General features: G+C 41.8%; 1 protein-coding gene across 1 annotated transcript; it reads right to left on the reverse strand.

The window, feature by feature from the left end:
* Positions 1-8,318: 8,318 nt before the first annotated feature.
* Positions 8,319-9,547, reverse strand: fam43b (family with sequence similarity 43 member B). Its single transcript, XM_041066773.1, has one exon. It carries the CDS (start codon positions 9,545-9,547, stop codon positions 8,543-8,545), a length of 1,005 nt encoding a protein of 334 aa, XP_040922707.1. The 3' UTR covers positions 8,319-8,542.
* Positions 9,548-19,533: the final 9,986 nt, after the last annotated feature.

Here is a 19,533-nt window from a genome sequence, read left to right on the forward strand (position 1 = left end):
GAGCATGTGAGCTGAGAGAGCAGCTAGATGCAGACACGGTAAATTTACATGCATGAATGTTCAAGCAGTTATGTGTCATGCGCTGCTGTTAAGAATAAATAAAACCAATATTGTACCACGTTTGGCCCGACATAAACTTTCATTTGACTTAATGTGTTGCATCTTTAATCTATCTTATCCTTCATTGGAGCACGCCTCTGTCGATGATGATGATGATGTCCCCCTTAACCCCAGCTTCAAGGTTGCACCATGTAGAGATTGGCAGGTTTTATAATGACTTCCTGCTGAAGCCAAATGAACATGGGCACTGTCTGAGAGAGCAAGAGGGATTTGTCATGCATGTAAATCGCCAAATGGAGTAACCCAAGTGGAACGCAAAACCTCTGGTTAGGGAAACATTAGACTGATGAAGCAGCCCAGGAAAAATAGACCATTCCTAAATTCTCTCACGCGTAGGTATAAATATCTGTTTTATTTTGAAAGAGTTCAAATTAATTTAGCTCGGAAGAAATAGGTTGCGTGGATCGGTAAACTGTACATTATGACTTTAAAATCATCATCAGAGACATCCCTAGCGGTGATGACAGTGTCTTTCTGTCGGTCAGTCCATCGCTTTAGTCCAGACTGAACCATCTTTTTCAGTGTGTGGACATATTCATGGTTTCCAGAGTGGGGACGATCAGAAGTTTGACATTTTTGGGTTTTAGTGAAATGTCTCAATAAATATTGAAGTGCCATTAAATTTTACACAGACATTCATGGTGCCCAGGATGAATCTTAAGTACTGGGATGATTTTAGCATCGCCATGAGGTTCACAGTTGTTGTTTTGAGACGTCTCAATAACTATTGGATGGAGTACCATTGTCATTGATCCAGTTTACTCCCCAACTAATTGCATTTGTCACAGTTCAATTCAAAATCACTTCCTGTCTGTATTCTACTAAAGAAAACAGACCAAAATGCCAGCTGACATGCATGTCACCATCAACAGTGCACCAAAGGTCATGGCAATGCGTCTTTTTAAACAGAATTTGGTCCTCAACATTTGAAGTATTCTCATACATGTAACAAAACAAAGACTCATCATTCGTTCATCATTACCTTGACAATTAAACCTCTTTAGGCAGCTGCTCTCTGTTGTGCGTGCCAACAATTTATGCAGTTATACATTGCCTTGATCACTGAATCCCTTGCAATATACTCCTACACCCTCAATATAGCCTTCTGCAAATAATGGGCCTGTTCTGCCTTTGAAATGCATGAGAAGGCTTTATGTTATACCTGTAACCTAAACATGTGGCATTTGTGTAACCATAATATGTATGTATATATGTATGTATGTATGTATGTATGTATGTATGTGTATATACATTTACATACCTACATACATACACATACACATATACATATACATATACATATACATATATATATATATATATATATATATATATATATATATATATATATATATATATATATATATATATATATATAAATATTAATATATATATTTTCTACTCTTTGCTTTCGTTGTTGCAAAACTGTTTAATTTAGGGAAAGTTCGTTTTAAATCAGCCGTCAGTATCCGATGTTGCTCCGCGATCATCGGTGCATAAAGTGATGTGGAAAATAAAGCCTTCGTAGCTGGATATGTCCCCGCTAATGGGCTGCAGAGGTCCAGTCTGCTTGCTTTTGTGCATCCTTGTTTATTCAGGTATTGTGGCCATGGCTCGAATCCATACATGGCCTCCTCTCTGTGGCATGTGCCAACCCACTCACATGCCAGCCAAGTCCACCCACTCCACTGCCCCCTTTATCCACCTGCCACTCTGCGTAGCTCATCAAAGACAGAAAAAAAAAAAACTTATCTTATCCTCTAACACTGTCTACCTAAATGAAATGCCCCTAGCCTTGTGCACGTGTGTGTGTGTGCCTTGGCCCAGTTTCTCTTACGGCTGTTTGTTTGTGTGTGTGTGTGTGTGCCTAAGTGATTGCTCTCTGGTACCTTGTTTCAACGTTCCCAGAGTAATAGGAAAGTTGGAAACAAACGGATGCTGGACTGATTGCCTCTTCGCTGTCCAACAAAATGCTTCAGGGGTAAATAGGGATGTTTTTTTTTCTTTCTGATGGAGCCTTGTTTTCTTCTACTTCACAAAACTTTCTCTGAAGTGCTTCTGTTTGGTCATGATATTAGTCATGCCTTTTACTAAGAGATCAAAGAGCGAAAAGAGCTGCATCAGACCCACAGGTATAATGATGAGTACACCTCCGCTGCTACTGCAAATAGTGGCAAATGTGATGATAATTGCAGCCAATTACTTTCCTGTTGCACCCTGGTGTTTTGCAAGAGCTATATATATGGAGCCTTCAGCAGGGAGGCAGCTGACATGACTTTAATGTTATTTCTCTCTCCATCTCCAGCAAGCAGCAGTGGCTTGAAACTAAGACAAAGAAGACATCTGTAAGGGCACATTAGCTTTATTGCAACCCAATGGATGTTATTTATCTGCAATAACAGCATTACAAGTACGGGAGATGCTGAAAGGAAATGCATGAGTGAAATCTAACACTAAAACTCACAGTATATTTCTCTTTTCTAATTTGTACAAAAAACTAAGAGGAAAAAAACAGTTTGTGGTTTTCTAAGATATGTGAAGAGAGGTTTCTTTATCAGAGCCAGTGACATCTTTAGTGCAACCCAAAGCTGCGTTACGAGTAGGAGGAGAAGGTGAAAGGAGAGGAGTATGAGAAATACATGTGAGATCTCTTGCTGGGAGTTAGATGAGAAGATCGATACCTTTCTCATTTCTGCCTGTTAAATATGAAGCGACAGCCAGGAGATGGTTAGTTTAGCTTAGCATTAAGACTGGAAGCAGGGAATAACAACAAGTCTGGCTCTATCCAAAGGTAATAAAATCCACCTACAGGCAACTCTACAGATCACTGACACTCACATTATATCTTGTGTGTCCAATTTAAACCAAAGTGCACTTAAGAGGTGCTAGGAAGGGGATTTTTTTTTTTTTTTACCTTTGGACAGAGACAGGCTAGTTTCCCCCCGGTTCCTGTCACTGTGCGATGCTAAACTAACCATCTCCTGGAAGCAGTTTCATATTGAACAGATGGTTATGAGCAGAGGTGTCGTGGTGCATATTAACAGGTATACACTGTAAATCCACTTATACCGTAAATCCACCTCTGGATAGAGGGACTGACGGTGTACCAGTTTAAGAAAAGACACAGATACATATCAGTACACATCCTGCAGAAGCATTACATGGTTCATGTAATCTGTGGTGTTTACTGTGACCAGGAGATTTGTGTTTCCTTCCTTAAACCCCTTTAAAACATCAGCAAGCCTGGTGAAAAGCTGGCATACCCACCTACCCAGATACCACTAAATCACTGGACATGGCAGTGGTATCAATCCTCTTATCTAACTATAGGTAAGAAGGTGATCCGGTATAGTTCCCAAAATGTTGAACTACTCCTTTAAAATCACATCTAGACATAACAAAAGCTACATCTCCTCTCATTTTGCTTGTGCTGATGTCGGTGTACATTTACAGCGGTCAGCAAACGTTGCAGGTGTCATATGAGGTTGATGCAGCTTGTAACCAGAACCCACCATTACAATCAGTGAAGCAGCTGACGCACAAGCACAACGATCACAAAACAATTTAAGCAGACCCCACAAGGACATGAGCAGCACTGCCTCCGACCGGAGGCCATTAAAGGAACAGTTTGGGAACACAAACCTGTGCTCCCAGGTTATTGATTTCATAATTAGTCTGTGTAATGGCTCTCTGGTGACGTCAGGGGACGATGGAGACGTGCAACTTGCCTGCAGTTCCATGTTCTGTTCTGTGCCCTGTGGCAGAAAGACATCAGGTGCTGTGTGACAGCGTTATTAAGTCGCCTCACGAAGGTTTTATAAAATTACCTGTTCTTGTTTGCGTCACATTATCACCAAAAACCTTTAAAGAGCCTTTTTCATATTTTGCAAAGCACTTTAAACAGGTTTAATAGGGGAATAGTGGTGAAAAGGGCATGGAATATCTTCTATGGCTCATTTTCAATAAACTCAGCAGCAATAAGGAGTGCAAGGATGAGCAGTGAAGCTGACTGAAACACTACCGAAGACTGCAGGATTCAGTCATTACACCACCATAAATCTATCTGCAGTCTTTGCTCCTTCACTTTTCGGAACAGCATTATTAAACAGAATGCACGCATTCATTTCCCAAGGCTTGATTTTTCATCTCAGACTTCTTCCTCGACAATTTTTGCATTGCTTATTATGTTTTAATGGGATAAAAACCATTAATGTTTCATGGCAGTAACTAATCCCTGATTCTCATGAATTAGTTATCTGTATAGTTATGCTCACTGGCACTCAAGTTTTGTTTTCTTTTTTTTTTTTTTCATAGGAGTCTGGGCTGCAGCTTAGACTCAACAAGAACAGTCGTGGCCCCAGGCGATTATTTGACAACTTAGTCTAATGAGTTCTCACTCACTTTAAGACCAGAAGTGGTATCATATAGTATCCAACTCAAAGTATTTCAGTTTACAGAGGGCATACTCTGACTCAGTGTGATTTTGACAGTGTTGCAGCGTAGCAAAACACACAGTATCTCATCTACAAACTGCCAGGTGTGCAACTCTTTTCTCAGAGGATACCATAAGATATGCATGAGACGGAAAATGATGCTTGTTAGCTTTGATGGTCTGATCATTTGAACTTGTAACTCTAACTCAAGCTTTCTCCTTTGACTGCAAAAAGATAGGAGCATCAAATCATGTCAGGAATGGTCTGAGCTCTTGGGAAGAATGACGGCATCAGTCTACTCAGAAGGTGACCCAAGATGACTCCTGGTTTTGTTCAAGTGACGAAGCCTTCTAGTGGCTGTGGTAATCATGACAGCAAAGGAAGAAGTCAGGTGACAGTATTATACGAGGGGTTATTCATTTGTGGCCTAAACTTAAAACTTACTAACTTAAGATGGAAGGAGTACATTTTAAAAAATGTTTGGAAGAAGTCGGGCTCTCTCGGACCTCCAGAAAGTGGTCCACAGCAGCAATGGTGTCATCATCACTGTCAAAAGGGCGACCACTGAGCTGCTTCTTCACCTTGGGAAAGAGGCAGTAGTCTGAGGGTGCCAAATCAGCCCAAGGACCTCATTAGGTGAAAAGCTCTTGAGACTGGAGAAGAAGACGATTGCATGAAGGTTGATGTCCATTTTCTCAGACTACGCTGACTTTCAATTTTTAATTACACAAAACAGTCACAATAACAAAAAAGTTATTAACTTCAAACTTTCTGCATAATCACTCAGAGAGCTGAACTGCACGTGCATGTAAGGCAGCTGTATAACTCAGCTCCTGAAGGCCCAGAGGCCCAACGTCATCACATCAGACATTTCTATTTGTCATTCTAGAGGGCACACACACGCAAAGTTTTTTTTCTGTGCAGTCAGCAGCATTAAACTCTAAAACACACATAACCACATTTTTTTTTTTTTTACAAGGTCTCATTACTGTTCATCTCTGTCTGTGCTGAGCAGAGTCTCATTGATCCACAGTGTCCTTCCTTCCTCTGCATGGACTGTTCTTTATCTCTGCCATCCTCACAGAGAAGCTGCTCAGCCCTGTTTGTTTATTTATTTATTTATCAATTCTCACTGGAACAAAACGGACTCCCACCTGCTGCCAGCTGCTCTGGGACGCAACATTTTGTTCCTGCTCCTCGTCGTGATGGAGACGAGCGAGACTGTGGTGCTGTCACTCATCTTGCTGTGTTTGCTTCACAGACGTTGCATGAGGATGAGAAAGCATCTGAACAGCTGTGTGCAGGCAGAAGCAGCTTTTTGGGTCCCCAAAGACACCCTGCTGTAAAACGGCACAGCATGCTTATATGTGATACGTGACAAGCCAGTGTGTCACCAATGTTTGATTAGATTTCTTATTCTTAAAGAGCATCGCCTGCAGCCGATGATGTGACAAATCACTACAGGCTATGGATCCGGGCTTGAGCCCTTGTTATTCTGGAAGATGAGTGTGATAAAACCCAGCGTGCACCTTACTGCTGCCATCTGCTCCCTCTCTTCTGCTTGCCTGACAAGAGTATGTTTACATAAAAGCACCGTGTCTCTGCTAACCACTCCATGTTAAAACAACATTGGCAGTATGGCAAACAACAACCATGCATTTCTGCGTGAATGTCAGTGAGCAAACAAAGTGGCTTTATCACATCGTGTACTGTGTGTGTGTATATGATTACTCGTCTATGCAGAACGGCAGCCTGTCAAATGGTCTGGAGATTAAAATGCAAGAAAAAAATAATAAAGCAATAAATACAAAAAAAATATTTTCTTGCTATTCAGAATCTGCTGAGCGAATCTGTGGCAATGGCACAGGAATCCTTTATTATCTATCAGCTGTTCTTTTTTCAGAGGTGGTTTATTCCTGGAAAAGAAAAATATTGATCTCAAAGGTTCCAGCTGAACGTATCCCTTCAGACCAATCATCTCAGTAATTCAAACCAACTCAAAATGATTTTCTGATACATCAACAGAGCAGCACCTATTCTCTGTTCAAAAGCAGAATTCTAAAACGAGGAATGTCATATCAAACAGCTCTTGATGACGTTATGTAAGACAATTAAAGTGAATTTATGAGCAGATTTGACATCAATAATTTCACAGAGCTTTAATATATTTATTGCACTGCAATAACCTGTTGTGATGATATAATGTGGAGTATAAAAAATTAATTCACTGTTGTTCAAAGAAAGACACGCTGCTGATTTAAAGTGCCCGACTGCAAAACACCACAACTCAAACATGCTGCAGTTTTAAATGTGTTATTGTGTTCACTTGCTGATTTTGTATTATTCCAGTAAAACAGCATAAAGACTCTGTCGTCACTAAAATGGCTGATGTTAGCAGTAAAATGGTTGATGGGTGGGTCAACTTCCTGGTCCCCGTTTTGGATCGCTCGGCTCTATCAGAGCCTGACAGCTGTCCTGCCGAGGCAGGTGCTTTATGTTCATTTCCTGAACAATTCAATTCTCTGATTAATTGCCTGCTTCAGAGTGAAAGCCTGGGAAGCCTGCAGAAGGTCTGCAGACATGTATCAAACCACATTAGCATCCAATGGGACTGAGTTAGACAGTTAAAAGTTGATATTGCTTGTGCCAAAACCATTTCTTGTACTATTTTACAGCTCAGGAAGCAGATTATGCTAGTGTAAACATGTTTTTTTTTCTCTGAAGTGTAAGACATATTTTCACATCACAAGCATGCAAATGCACACCGGAGGAATGCAGAGTAGTTGGGTTCATTTAAATAATCTCTTTGATAAGATCTAGAAATACCCCTCCTCCGAGATTCAAGAAGGAAACCCAAGTGAGGGTAATTTTTATTCATCATATTTGGAAAATAATTTCATCTCATAATAATCACAATGCATCTTTAGACAGTAGCACACATATTATCAACAGGAAATTAGCTAAAGTCATATTCAAAACAGTTTCTGTTAAATTTTAAGGGTCCGTCTGCATTTTTGCAAGGGCTCGTGGAAAAATTGCATTAGCAAAACTTGGCTAAAAAGGGCACAGCAATGGCAAATTGAGTGATCTGTTTTTGTTTTTGTTGTCATTTTGGCAAACCAGGTGACACTGCACTAAAAGAAATGCGTCACATAAACTAGGCATTGCTGCGTGAACAGTTGTGTTTTGTCCCTGGTCACTCATTCATCACAGTGTTCATTTTAAAAGCAGAAGGATCAAAGATGTCACATGAAAAAAGACAAAAGCTCAGCACGGAAAGGTTACTGCTGATATGTCATGCATAAATAATAAAGACTGTAACAAATGGCAGCAATGAACATGTCGACTCAATGGCTTGCTTCCTAAATTATAGCCTTATTCATTAGTCGGCTGTGATCATTAGTGAAACCGTAATAAACGTCATCTTGCGACTATGAGCTCTCAGAAAGGTCAGTCAGTGAACAACATCAGTGAGGATTGTCATATTAGAAAAATTACACAAATTTACAAAGAGCCTCCCTGAAAAAATATTACAAGTCAATCCGAAAAATGTCCCTGCTGGCAAACACGGCGTTAATTATACTCACAAAAGTAAGAGATCGAGGACTAGTAAACACATCCTGCTTGGTGCTGTGATCAATATGTGACCTGCGTGTCAGTGATCTCAGCGTCAGCGCTCTCGTGTTTACTGAAACCAATGTCCTCGTTCGTCATTGTGCTATCGTTAGTCTGTGCATCACCAGCCCTCTTTGTAAACAGTTTCCCAAACTGCTACAGTCAAACCAGCATCTGAGCCAGAATAGAAATTTCTCCCACAGAACGACCGTCTGTCTTTTCTCTACCACCTGGTAGTTGGAGAAGTTTCCGGTAAACACTTCACATTACATGGATGGGGCAGGAGGGAGCCTGAGTGGGGTACCGGTGAAGGGCAAAGAGAGGAATGTGTTACTGTAGTATTGCAGAATCGCGTTCTCTGAACTACGTTAAAGTCACACCAAAGAGGTTATAAACGTAAACGTGTTGTTGTTGCTGTCACTGACAAAGTTGATTTGGCACTGCTCCAGTCTGGCAATATCTCCAATGTCCAACTCTGATAATAACTGTGTTGGGTCCGTGTTTGTTGTCAAAACCTTCTGTTTCTCCTGCTGCTCCTCTACATCCTCCTCTGATTCCTCTACCTCCTGTTTCTCGTCTTTGCTGTCCTCATCCTCCTCCTCCTCCTCCTCCTCCTCTGTGATGGAGCAGAGGCGGGTGGCGCTCCCGGGGTTGTTGGCAGGCGGTCTGTAGTGACACTGCCCGTTCAGCAGCCTCCTCAGTGGCATCAGGGGCACCGCTTCATCGCCCAGCAGCTGCTGCTGGCAGTGCCGGAAATCACTCTGACGCTTCAGCCGTTTGAACTCGCTGAAGGCGGAGGTGGCGTTCTGGTAGAGGCTGTGGGCGATGGCCTGGGCCTTCTCTGACTTGCTAACCAGAACGGCGTGACACCGAAGCACCACTGCCATGTTTTTGACTTGGTGTCTGTAGATCCAGGCCAGGATCTTGGGCCGACAAGGGTCAGCTGTGCAGTAGGTGATTCTGTTCAGAGAGTAAAGATGAATCGGTTTCTTCTTCCCAGATTTGTCGGCACTCATCCGGATGCCCTGGGGCCCCACCGTTAACCTCATCTTGACACTCTGCTCCCCATAGTTGCTCCGCGCCCAAATCTTGGCAACTGCCTCCTGGGTGCAGCCATCTCCCTTAGCCGTGATGGTGACCACACTCCCCAAGTAGCGTACATTGTAAACAGGCTCCTCTTTGTTCAGTTCCACCTTTTGCCGTTTGGTATGGAAAATGCTGCCCATCCAGTCGAAGGGACAGTCGGGCAGCAAATCAGGGCAGGAGCGCAGCAGAGAGGAGAGGATGGAGTGGTAGGTCAGCCCGGTCCCCAGGCTCTTAGGTTTACTCTTGGCTTCATCCTCCACCAGAACAAACTTATTCCTTCTCCAGGGCAGCATGGTGCGGGAGGAGTTGGAGCGGCTGAGCCCCTCTGCCGATGCGTTTGCTCTTGTGAGCTCAGGCAAAAAAAGAGTATGAAAGCCGGTGTGTACGAGGGAGAGAGGAAAAGCAGAGAGAAGCTGCTTTACGAAGCACTGAGGAGAGACTGAGAGCAGCGAGCCTCAGCCAGTCTGTTCCCCTTGCTCGCTCCTCCTTCTTCTCCTCCTCCTCCTCCTCCTTCTCCTCTGTTGTCTGCATCATGCAGCGCTGATCATTGCAGGAGCCTTAGCCCAGCGCTCAGGCGCCCCCCCTCTCCCATCGCTTCGTTGTTTTGCTTCCAAATGGCTCCGCACCAAAGCATTATTTATCCTTCCAGGTTTAAACCGAGGTATCACTGTATTTATACTTCCTGTGGAGCTGAGGAAGAGGGTACATCGCCTCGATATTCTCTCAGGGGACACGTTACTACTTGTTAATTCTGGTACAAAAGTCGGTCAAGTCCATACAGTGTGATTAATTATTCTTGTTTACAGTGATATTTAAATGAGTATGTCAGTAAATTGCTTATTTATTATTATTTGGATGAGGATAAAAAAGTAGTACTACTCTCAAATTGTTTGAGAGGTCGCATAATACACACACTAACACTGGATAGCAGCTAAATCTAAATTTTTGTCCTTTAATACTGTGAAAGGTTTGTTTAGGAAGAAAGAGCTGCATCTTAATACTGAAGTTAGAATGTGGATGAGGTACACACTTCCTGTCTCATGCCTCAGGTCACTTTTTGTTGTTTGGGCATAGCTCAGTCAGTCAGTCCATCACCTCCCAACTGCTATTGTATAGATTGCTATGAATGCTCCCCCATCCAAGCAACAACATTACCATGTTTCTGACCATATACACAAAATACATACAAAACTGCACTCTCGTCAGCCTGACCTGTATTTAGCACATTGTAGCATGCTAACAGACTAAACCAACACCATGAACATGGTAAACTTTAAAGCCCACCTGCTAAACATCAGCATATTGGTACTGTTGTTCTGAACATATTAGCATCCTGATGTTAGCATTTAGCTGAGTGCAGCATCTCATAGCTGCTAACTTGCCTGCAGACTCTTAAGTTGCTTAATGTTTAACAGAGACCGCCGATACAGTTCCCTGACCTTACACACAGCCATAAAAAATTTTTTTAACCCTGCCTCAGTTGCTATGACAGATACTATAGTGCAAGAATGAATACTGTAATACTATGGAATACATTGTCAATTAATGCTTTGCTGATATATCACATTTTGCGACTTGGCAGATGCATTCATTAAAAATGTATTCTTATTATGTTGATTTAAAAAAAAAGTGTAATCTGTTACAGCCTTGAACATATTTGCTGTTGCAAATTAGCGATATGCTTTCTAAACATAATTTTTTTACATGATTTTCTGTGGTGCCATGTGCTTTGAAACGTGCTTTGGAACTCCTGTGCCCAAACACCTGTGCGACTGGCAGACACGTAAATGAGGGATGATAAAAGCCAGCTGCTCTTTCAGTGGAGGATTCAGCTGAAATGAATCAAAATAAGCATCATCTGTGTCTGCCACTGAGCCGTGCTGGGCAGCATGGACTGAATTGTCGTGTGGAGATGGTGGATGAAGTTCTCTGCTGAGGTTACTGTGGCAACACTGGGAAATAAATGTCTCTTTGCCACCCCTGGTGTGTGCTGTGAATTACAGAAAACCCTGAACAGAAAAACAAATTGAATTGCTTTGGAGGAATTATCTCAAATGGAGATGTGATTTATTCTGATTATATAAAGCAGAGAGCAAATTTGAACAGATTTCTTTTTTCTTTTTTATGTTGCTCCTTTTATTTATTCACTTCTGTTTAAAATCCCAGTTATTCTCAGTGGCTCAGGATGCACATTGAAAAGAGCCTCTTTGTAAACCACACGCATAGCCAGAGGGTAGCTGGCCTAATTTACGACTGTCAAACTTAAGGTTGGGAATAGTTTGGGAACTGGCCATGACACTACCCTGGAGAAATGATTAAGAAACTTTTGCTCTCAATCCAGTTGGATGTTTAGTGAATAAAGAGTGGGACCATGATCTGATCCAGGATGAACCAGAATCTTCTTGAATCACCAAAGACTGATTGAGAGGCCTTATACAAACATACAAACATGGTCCCATAAATCACCTCTGATCAGAGATAGCTCATCTCTGACCACAGAAGATGAACACAGACCCCAATATGCTAAACTGAAAAAATCCATCATGTTTTGGCCTTTACAGAAATGGATGTGTGTATTCGGTATTGACTTATCTGCCATCTGAGATATCATCCTGTAAGAGCGTTGCTTGATGAAATTAGGAAATGTCTCGACTCTCGTGTGTTATATGTCCAGTTTCATTATCGCCAGCCTGGCAGTTTACTTTTGCCTGATTTTAGCTCTAAAGTAGTGTGAAAGTGTGCAACAATTTGTCTGCAAGACCTGTTGTGACTGAGATCAAAAGCAATACGATATAATGATCTATGTGTGTGTTCAGTTTATACTGCTGTGATCAGTGAGAATTAAGGAAATATGGTTTAGTGTGAATTTGCTGTCACAGACAGAGCACAGTGCATTTTAATAAAGCTGTCTGCATTCAAGGAGAATGTTAGAGAGTTTTAAAAAAAAATCTCATGTATGCATTTTACATCATCATGTAATGTTTATTCTTGTTAGGGAATTAGCAGCTCGTCTAGCATGTAAATAAAAAAAAATCATTACAGTCAAAACTCTGCAAAGTGACCTACTGTTGACACCACGGGAAAAGTCAAGGGATCACCAAAGTCAAAGGAGTTATTCTATGGGGATGATGAATATCTACACAAAAACGCAATGAGTCTGATGTTTGCTGAGATATTTCAGCATGGACCAAAGTGGTCGAACCAAAATGTTTGTCTGGTGACAAATCTGTCTCCAGTTCAGCTCTGAGTCCAGATTTCCTGTAACTCTGACTTCATCTCTCTTTCTCCTTTCATTGAATATACCGAAGCAACCCCCGGTGCTGAATGATGTAACAGCAATCTGATTCCTTTTATTTAAGTGACACAGCTCTCTCACCTCCCAAATTCTTCTTCCTTATCCTTAGCATCTTTTCGTTGATCTTGAAGACATCCTTTTATCCAGTGTATGCTACATATTTCTGTCTTGCAAGGCAGCCTAATTGAATTGGGCTCTCTTCAGCATTCTACACTTACCCAGTGCAGTGCAATCAATGAGAGGGGCCTGGCAGAGAGGGTTCCAGCTCTTAGACGGCTGATTTATGGCTGTACGTGCGGGCGGCAGCCTCAGGCAATCGGGCGCACAAGAAAGAAAGAACGAGAGAGAGGAAATGATGATAGAAAAGCTGTGCTCTTCATACATCAGACTTCTGCCATAGATAACACATCTATACCCAATCAAACACAAAAAGACAAGTCTCTCAAAATTGATAAGGGAATGCCATGAACGTTTTGTAGAGGCGAAGTCATTTCTTTGTTTACAAAAATCCTCAAGGGATGGAAATCAATATCATCTCATTCCCATGCCTATAGATTCCCATAAGGCTTGGCTGAATGACATACATAATGAAGTTCAAGTGAGTCATAGTGTAATGAACAGGGAAAGTGCAGGACATTAGATACAGGAGGCTCGTTCCTTTCCTTAATCAGGAGAACGATACAGGCACAGGAGACCTGCAGGTCAACTTCCTCTCATTTACTCCTGTACTGTACCATAGGGAAATGCTGCACTACAGTAAGTGATTTATTAGTATGCATGTAAGGTCAAAGATAAACAAGTCAATTAGTGTATGTTAATGTGAATCAGACATAGCTTCAGTCTTTAATCAGGATCCAGATTTGAAGATGAGAAGATCCACCCCACTCTCACATCTGGCTAGAAAGAGCCTGGCTTTGCCCAAAGGTAACAAAATCCACATACATACACCACTGAAGCTCACAAAATAACACATTATATCTCATTTATGTGACCTATACAAAAACTGAAGGGTAAAAAAATTCACTTTATGAATTAAAAGGACTATCATGATCATGGTCCATGACATCCCGGAGTTTCCGCTGGATGTCACTGTGTTTGCCTATGTAATAGTTTGGTTTTCATTAATTAAATTTTTTTTTTTTAAAGTTTTCTTTGCTGTTTAAAAGCACACGTTGGATCCATGCTCAAATTCACTGCTCCATGACATTTATACTTTCATAGAAACACAGCATTCTCTTTAATCACTAATTCACACTGTGATAATTGCATATTGTTTGATATCCCCATATTCAGTGTCATAAGCATCATCAGTGTTTCATCATGCGATGCAGGCAAATGTGCTACACTACTGAAGTTTTGAAGGACAGAATATGAGAGGTGCCACAAAAAAGTCTGTGCCAAATAGCTTCATTATACATCCAGAGCTCTCGTTGAATAATCCTCAGAGGCAATCCTCCAGGCACAGAGTGCCAGCTGATTTCAATATCTCAAGGAACGGAGACTTTTCCAAATAATGTGCTTTTCAGTGGAAGAATAAGCAGATTGTATGCCGGTGTAGAGCTCAAAGCTGTGCGATACAGTGAGAGAACAGGAAAAAAAAAAAAATCTTCCAATTATTCCAAATACGTTTTTACAGGAAAGACTCTGCTTTTGAAGTTTTTCACCCAAATGCCAAAAACTTTTTATTGCATCCTTGATTTTGAGTCCATTAGAGGCTTCTGAAGGAAGTTAAAAAAGACTTGTGATTGACGCTGTATCCTATTTATGTGCTGAACAATGGTATTTGTCAAGTCAGAATGACATAAAAGTTAAAGAGGGCGCTCAAACTTTGAGAGAGTTAGTGCCAACTTACTCTGCCCCTTCAACCACAAGTATTCAAGTCTGACATTTTAAAGGTTCCAAAGTTAGTTCTGGCTGTAAATCAGATAGAACATTGCTATTGCAATCAGAACAGCAATGTTCTATCAATAATTCCATTTGAACCAATCGTCAATTACCAGCCAAAATACAGGCAAGTCATTATCAAATTCCTGGCCCCTAAAATCAGTCATGATGATCTTAGAGAAGTTATCACCAGGGAATAACAACATTAATCAACAGATTAAAAGAACTTACAGGGAAGCACATGTGAAGATAGTTAAAAAAATAAATAAATAAATAAATAAACGATAAAAATTAAAAGGTTCATTCCAACATTTAGATTCTGTTTAAACTAAAATACAACACCTCCTTGGAGGAAACGGCGTCAGTGCTCATCAGAGCCTAAGAGACGACCGGCACATCAACATGGCGGCTGCAGATGGCCTCCTTTCTTATGCTCTACATTTTTACCTGAACAGTATTCACTTCTATATACAGTAGACCTATGACAGAGACATTCTTGTCTTACTTCAGTTGTGAGGACACACTGAAATGCAATGCATGCCCTAGCCCTTTACCCTACCCTAACCTTAACTACCCAAACTGAAAGTTGAAAGGAGGGTCTGCCTTATTTTTATTTATTTATTTATTTATTTTTTAAGGCTGCGTATGTGTGTAACCTTGACCGACCCCCCGCCAAAGTAAATGTATTTTACAGCTGCCTGTAGAGAAAGAGAGACAAAGGAGAACAGGCTCCTAAACGGCCCCAAGACAAGCCCCATCGACACAGAGGGCTCCCCAAATCAGACCCAACACAGGGCCTCAAATCAGCCCACATCAGGCACATTAGACAGAAACAAAGGAGGACAGGCCCCTAAATCAGACCCAACACATGGTCCCCAAAACCAGACCCAACAGAGGGCCCCAAATCAACCCACATCAGGCATATTAGAGAGAGACAGTCCCAAAGGGCCCCTATGAACCATATTTGACAGAGAGAAACAGGCCCAGGAGAGAGAGAGAGGGGACAGAGAGACAGGCGAACGGACGGGCGGACACAAATAATCATGGCACGCCGGCCATGTGTGAGACAGAAAGAAAGAAAACAGAGCGATAGAGTGAAACCAGTCGGCACAGCGGCCATGTGTCTGTGTGTGTATGTTGCAGAGAGAGGGAGACAGGTGGCACGGCAGCCGATCAAACACACCCCAGCAGCAGAGAATAAAAACTTGACTTACTATTTGTTGATTTCTTCTCATGCTGATCTGTTTGTGGACCTGAAAGAAGAAGAAGAAACAGCTCAGTCTGAGTCGGCAGGTCAGAACCAGTTCACCTGTAAAGACATGGGATGGACTGATGCCTTCCAACACTCAGACTCTGTGGACACCAGTTCACTGAATATAAACCAATCTGTGTGATGTTTTATACACACACTCCTCAGACTCATCAGGGAATAATCATTTCTCCTGCTGTGATTGGTCGAGCTGATGGAACATTCCTGTCATAATTATTGATCATATTGGAGACTCGTGTTTGAGTGAGGATGACTGGTTCAGCGCACGTGACCTGCAGCTCTGGACTCTAACATAACTAACAAAGGTTTATGTGGGTAAAAACTGTGCCTCTGTCCAACTCTGAGGACTTAAAGGCCTGTCTCCACAACTGAGGGTTTGCTAACGTGAACAGAAGAGGCCGCTGAGGAGGTCTAGAATTTAAATATGTCAAACCACCAAGACTGAAGGAATATTTACTACAGGACCAGGTGAGCTCCACCTTAAAACATAACCCCAGGTGGCACCAGCGCACCTTGGCACCGTAAACTGTGACTGAACCATGTCGTTGGCGCGCTCGTTGGGGCTCCTCTGAAATCGTGGACTGGAAATGTTGTGTGTGCTCACTTTTCGTAGAAAGTCCAGAAAGCCGTTTACCAAACCGTCTGTCCGAGGTGAGCGGTGCGATGGAGACACGCGCACTGAGGCTGTGCGCGCAAGCGTGTGCAGAAAGTGGCGTCTGTGACTCACGTGGTGGAAAGGCCTCTGTTGCAGCATCTGAAGCACAGAGATTCACAGTCTGATACACCTGGTCTGATACACCTGATCACTCAGAAACTCGGTGGAAGTCTGTGTTCCGCGCACACGCGCTCTCCTCTCCACCAAACCGGTGCGGTAATGGCGGACTCCGTTCACCGCGTGGTGGTCACAGTGGTACCGTGGTTTAGCTGAACTACGAGCTGAAACCAGCTCCAACACACGGCTCAGCGTCTGTTTTTTTCGGGTTAAACACCGACTTAAAGTCCTGGGTCTTCACCTGATGAACAACTGTATTTCACAGATCTGAATGAACACACAACTAGCGTCTCCGTATCCACCTGTTACTAGCGTCGTCGCGGCCTTCACCTGCCCTTTTTAAGTCCCACCCCTCTAACGACCAGGTGGGTCGTCATCTCTGATTGGGTAATGATTGGCCAGTGATAATTGAGCCAGACCATAGTATCACAGGCCATGTATTACGAAACTAAACATAGAAACTAATAGGAGTGTGCGATACTGTAAAATTTGGTATGATCCCATACCAAGTAAATACAGGCCCAGTACTGCTGGTCATAATTTATGAAGTGAATGCAATATGCAGAGTATCTTACATGTTTTTCAACTTCGAAATCTGTGTGGCAAATCCAACACAATATTAGACGAAATGTATGTTCCTGCTGAGTGTTTGGGTGTGTAACTGGATAGACTCCACAGGGAAGCGAGTTTGTCTAGATGCTGACATGCCTACCAGGTGCCAAGCTAATCTAAACGCAGCAAATTCCAGCTGTAAACACTACAGCATCACGAGGACACATATGATGCTCTTCTCGCTTCTTGTACTCCCCCCATAAAGCTGTTGCCTCCATCTGCTGTCTCTATTCATGCCTGTCTGAAATCCATTTGAATGTGTGTCAGGCTGGCATTTGAACGGAAGTCGCCATGTGACAGGCACAAAGAAAGCCAGGAGGAAGTAGGAGGTCTGCGTGGGCAGAGGGGGCACTGGAAATGCAAGGTAGACTCAGTCCACTAAACAAGGTGACTAATATTGAATTGAAGCCCCAAGGACATTTTTGTCCTTTCGCTAGGGCTGAAAACAAGGTTGCACCTTTACCCATCAGAAGCAAGCTGCGAATTCTCATGGGCTCATCATTCACATGTCAGGCTGATTATGTCAGGCTGATTCAGCCAGAGGAGTTTTCTGTGGCAGCTATTCCATGTTACATTGTTAAACTTCTCAAGGTAAAGGGTAGTTCAGGAGGCCATGTCAGAGTAAAACTTACAATTCTAGTTATATATTTTTTTCAAAATAAAATATTTTAAAGTATGATCCTGTCCAGCAGCAGCAGCAGCAGCGTTTGCAACAGGTCTGATGCATAAACATGGACTGAACATCCGCCCACATGCGTCTCCTGATAACCACATACAAAAAATATACATATAACTAATTTGACTTACACCTGGTTAAAAAAAAAAAAATCATATATAGTACTTGATTTTTTTGTTTTTAACCTCATGCTGCCCCAATAGAAAGCATCCACTACGAAGGTTATACTGAACTGAAGATTGGTAATGAAATGGCCTGAGTATTAGTCAGTAGCCTTGGACAGGAATTGGACTATCCTACCTTTATTCTTCTCAGCATGAATAAAACTTTTTTAAATGCTGTTTTCATCTGACAGCTCAGAGTCTGAAAGTTCAGATGTGCGCTGCAGCAGCAAAATATCATTGAAATAGAGACACTCCTTTATTTATTTATTTTTAACTGAGAGCAGCTCTGCTCTCTGATGTGATGCAGGCTATCATTGACTGAAACTGGCTGCTGGTTATTTGCTCCATAGTTCACTTTCCAGTAATTCGCTCACAACACTGTACAGTGCCAGTGTTTTAATGGATCGCAATGGGGCGGTTGTGACAGCTGGAGGACTTAGAGCAAATAAACAAAGAATCGGAAATGGTTTGGGATATTTTGGGATACATATAGGCAATGTAATCCATCATCTGGATGTCCCTTGTTTTTCTGTGTGGTCTATTAAAATATTATTAATTCATCAAAAACAATAAAATCACTGAAGTAGCATATTGTGTCTTTATATAGGAATTTATAATGCTCTTAACTCAAACTACAAAAATCTGTAAAGCACACCAAAAAATGTTTATCTGACATTATGGACAGATTTAGTCAGTATAAGAAGTGCATGGAGTATCCTCTACATTCAGAGTATTATTTGCCTGTTGAGAGCCCAACAGCTCTGAAAAAAAAAACAAAAAAAAAACACTGTACACATGATGCAATTCAGTTATTTAGCTGAAATATGGTTTGTGTCAGAAGAGGAGAAATTCATTATACAAAAGGCTTACCCATTCCTCTGAACTCACTGATATAAATCTACTGACTGATACTCTGCCTTATGTTGTCTAATAACAGCCGATGTCTCTCTTTGGGATTTATTTATTTTTTATTCATATGTAACTGTGTACATCTGTGCACACTGGTGGGAACTGTAAGTGGACCCAAAGTCATGGTTGAGGATAGAAACTGCAAATGATACCGGTGTAGAAAGCATAATTTGTATGCAGCCTGAGATGAGCCGCTAGCTCAGAGAGTCAACTCGGGGCAAGAAAGTCTACCTGACCTCCTTCTGGCCTGTGAGCGCTCCCTCACATTTTTATCGATTGGAATCTGTATTAATTTTACTATAGCACAGACTTTATGTCCTCTGCAGAGACATAATTAAATGTGACAGGGAGGTGAGCAGGAAAACACTCATAACACCAACATCCTTGTGTCCTCTGAGACATTCAGTTATTGCTTAGACAGAATAATGACACTTAATTACTGGAGTAATAAACATTTTACCAATTACTTAATTACTTTATGAATAGCATTTATCCATTAATTCTTAAACACGTCTACTTCTTTGAACACAGAGAAGAGGTGATAGGCCTCGCTTGCACAGGTATAATAACATTAACAATACAGTAGTTGCAGGGTTGAGTGGAATCAAGCTATTATTGTTGTTGGTAGTTCATGTGTTTTTCCTGCCACAACAACAGAAAAAAAATACTATATCCTGCAAATGTACTTGTACAGTGT

This window comes from Toxotes jaculatrix, chromosome 2, assembly GCF_017976425.1.
Source record: "Toxotes jaculatrix isolate fToxJac2 chromosome 2, fToxJac2.pri, whole genome shotgun sequence".
In the NCBI taxonomy this organism is placed as follows: Eukaryota; Metazoa; Chordata; class Actinopteri; family Toxotidae; genus Toxotes; species Toxotes jaculatrix.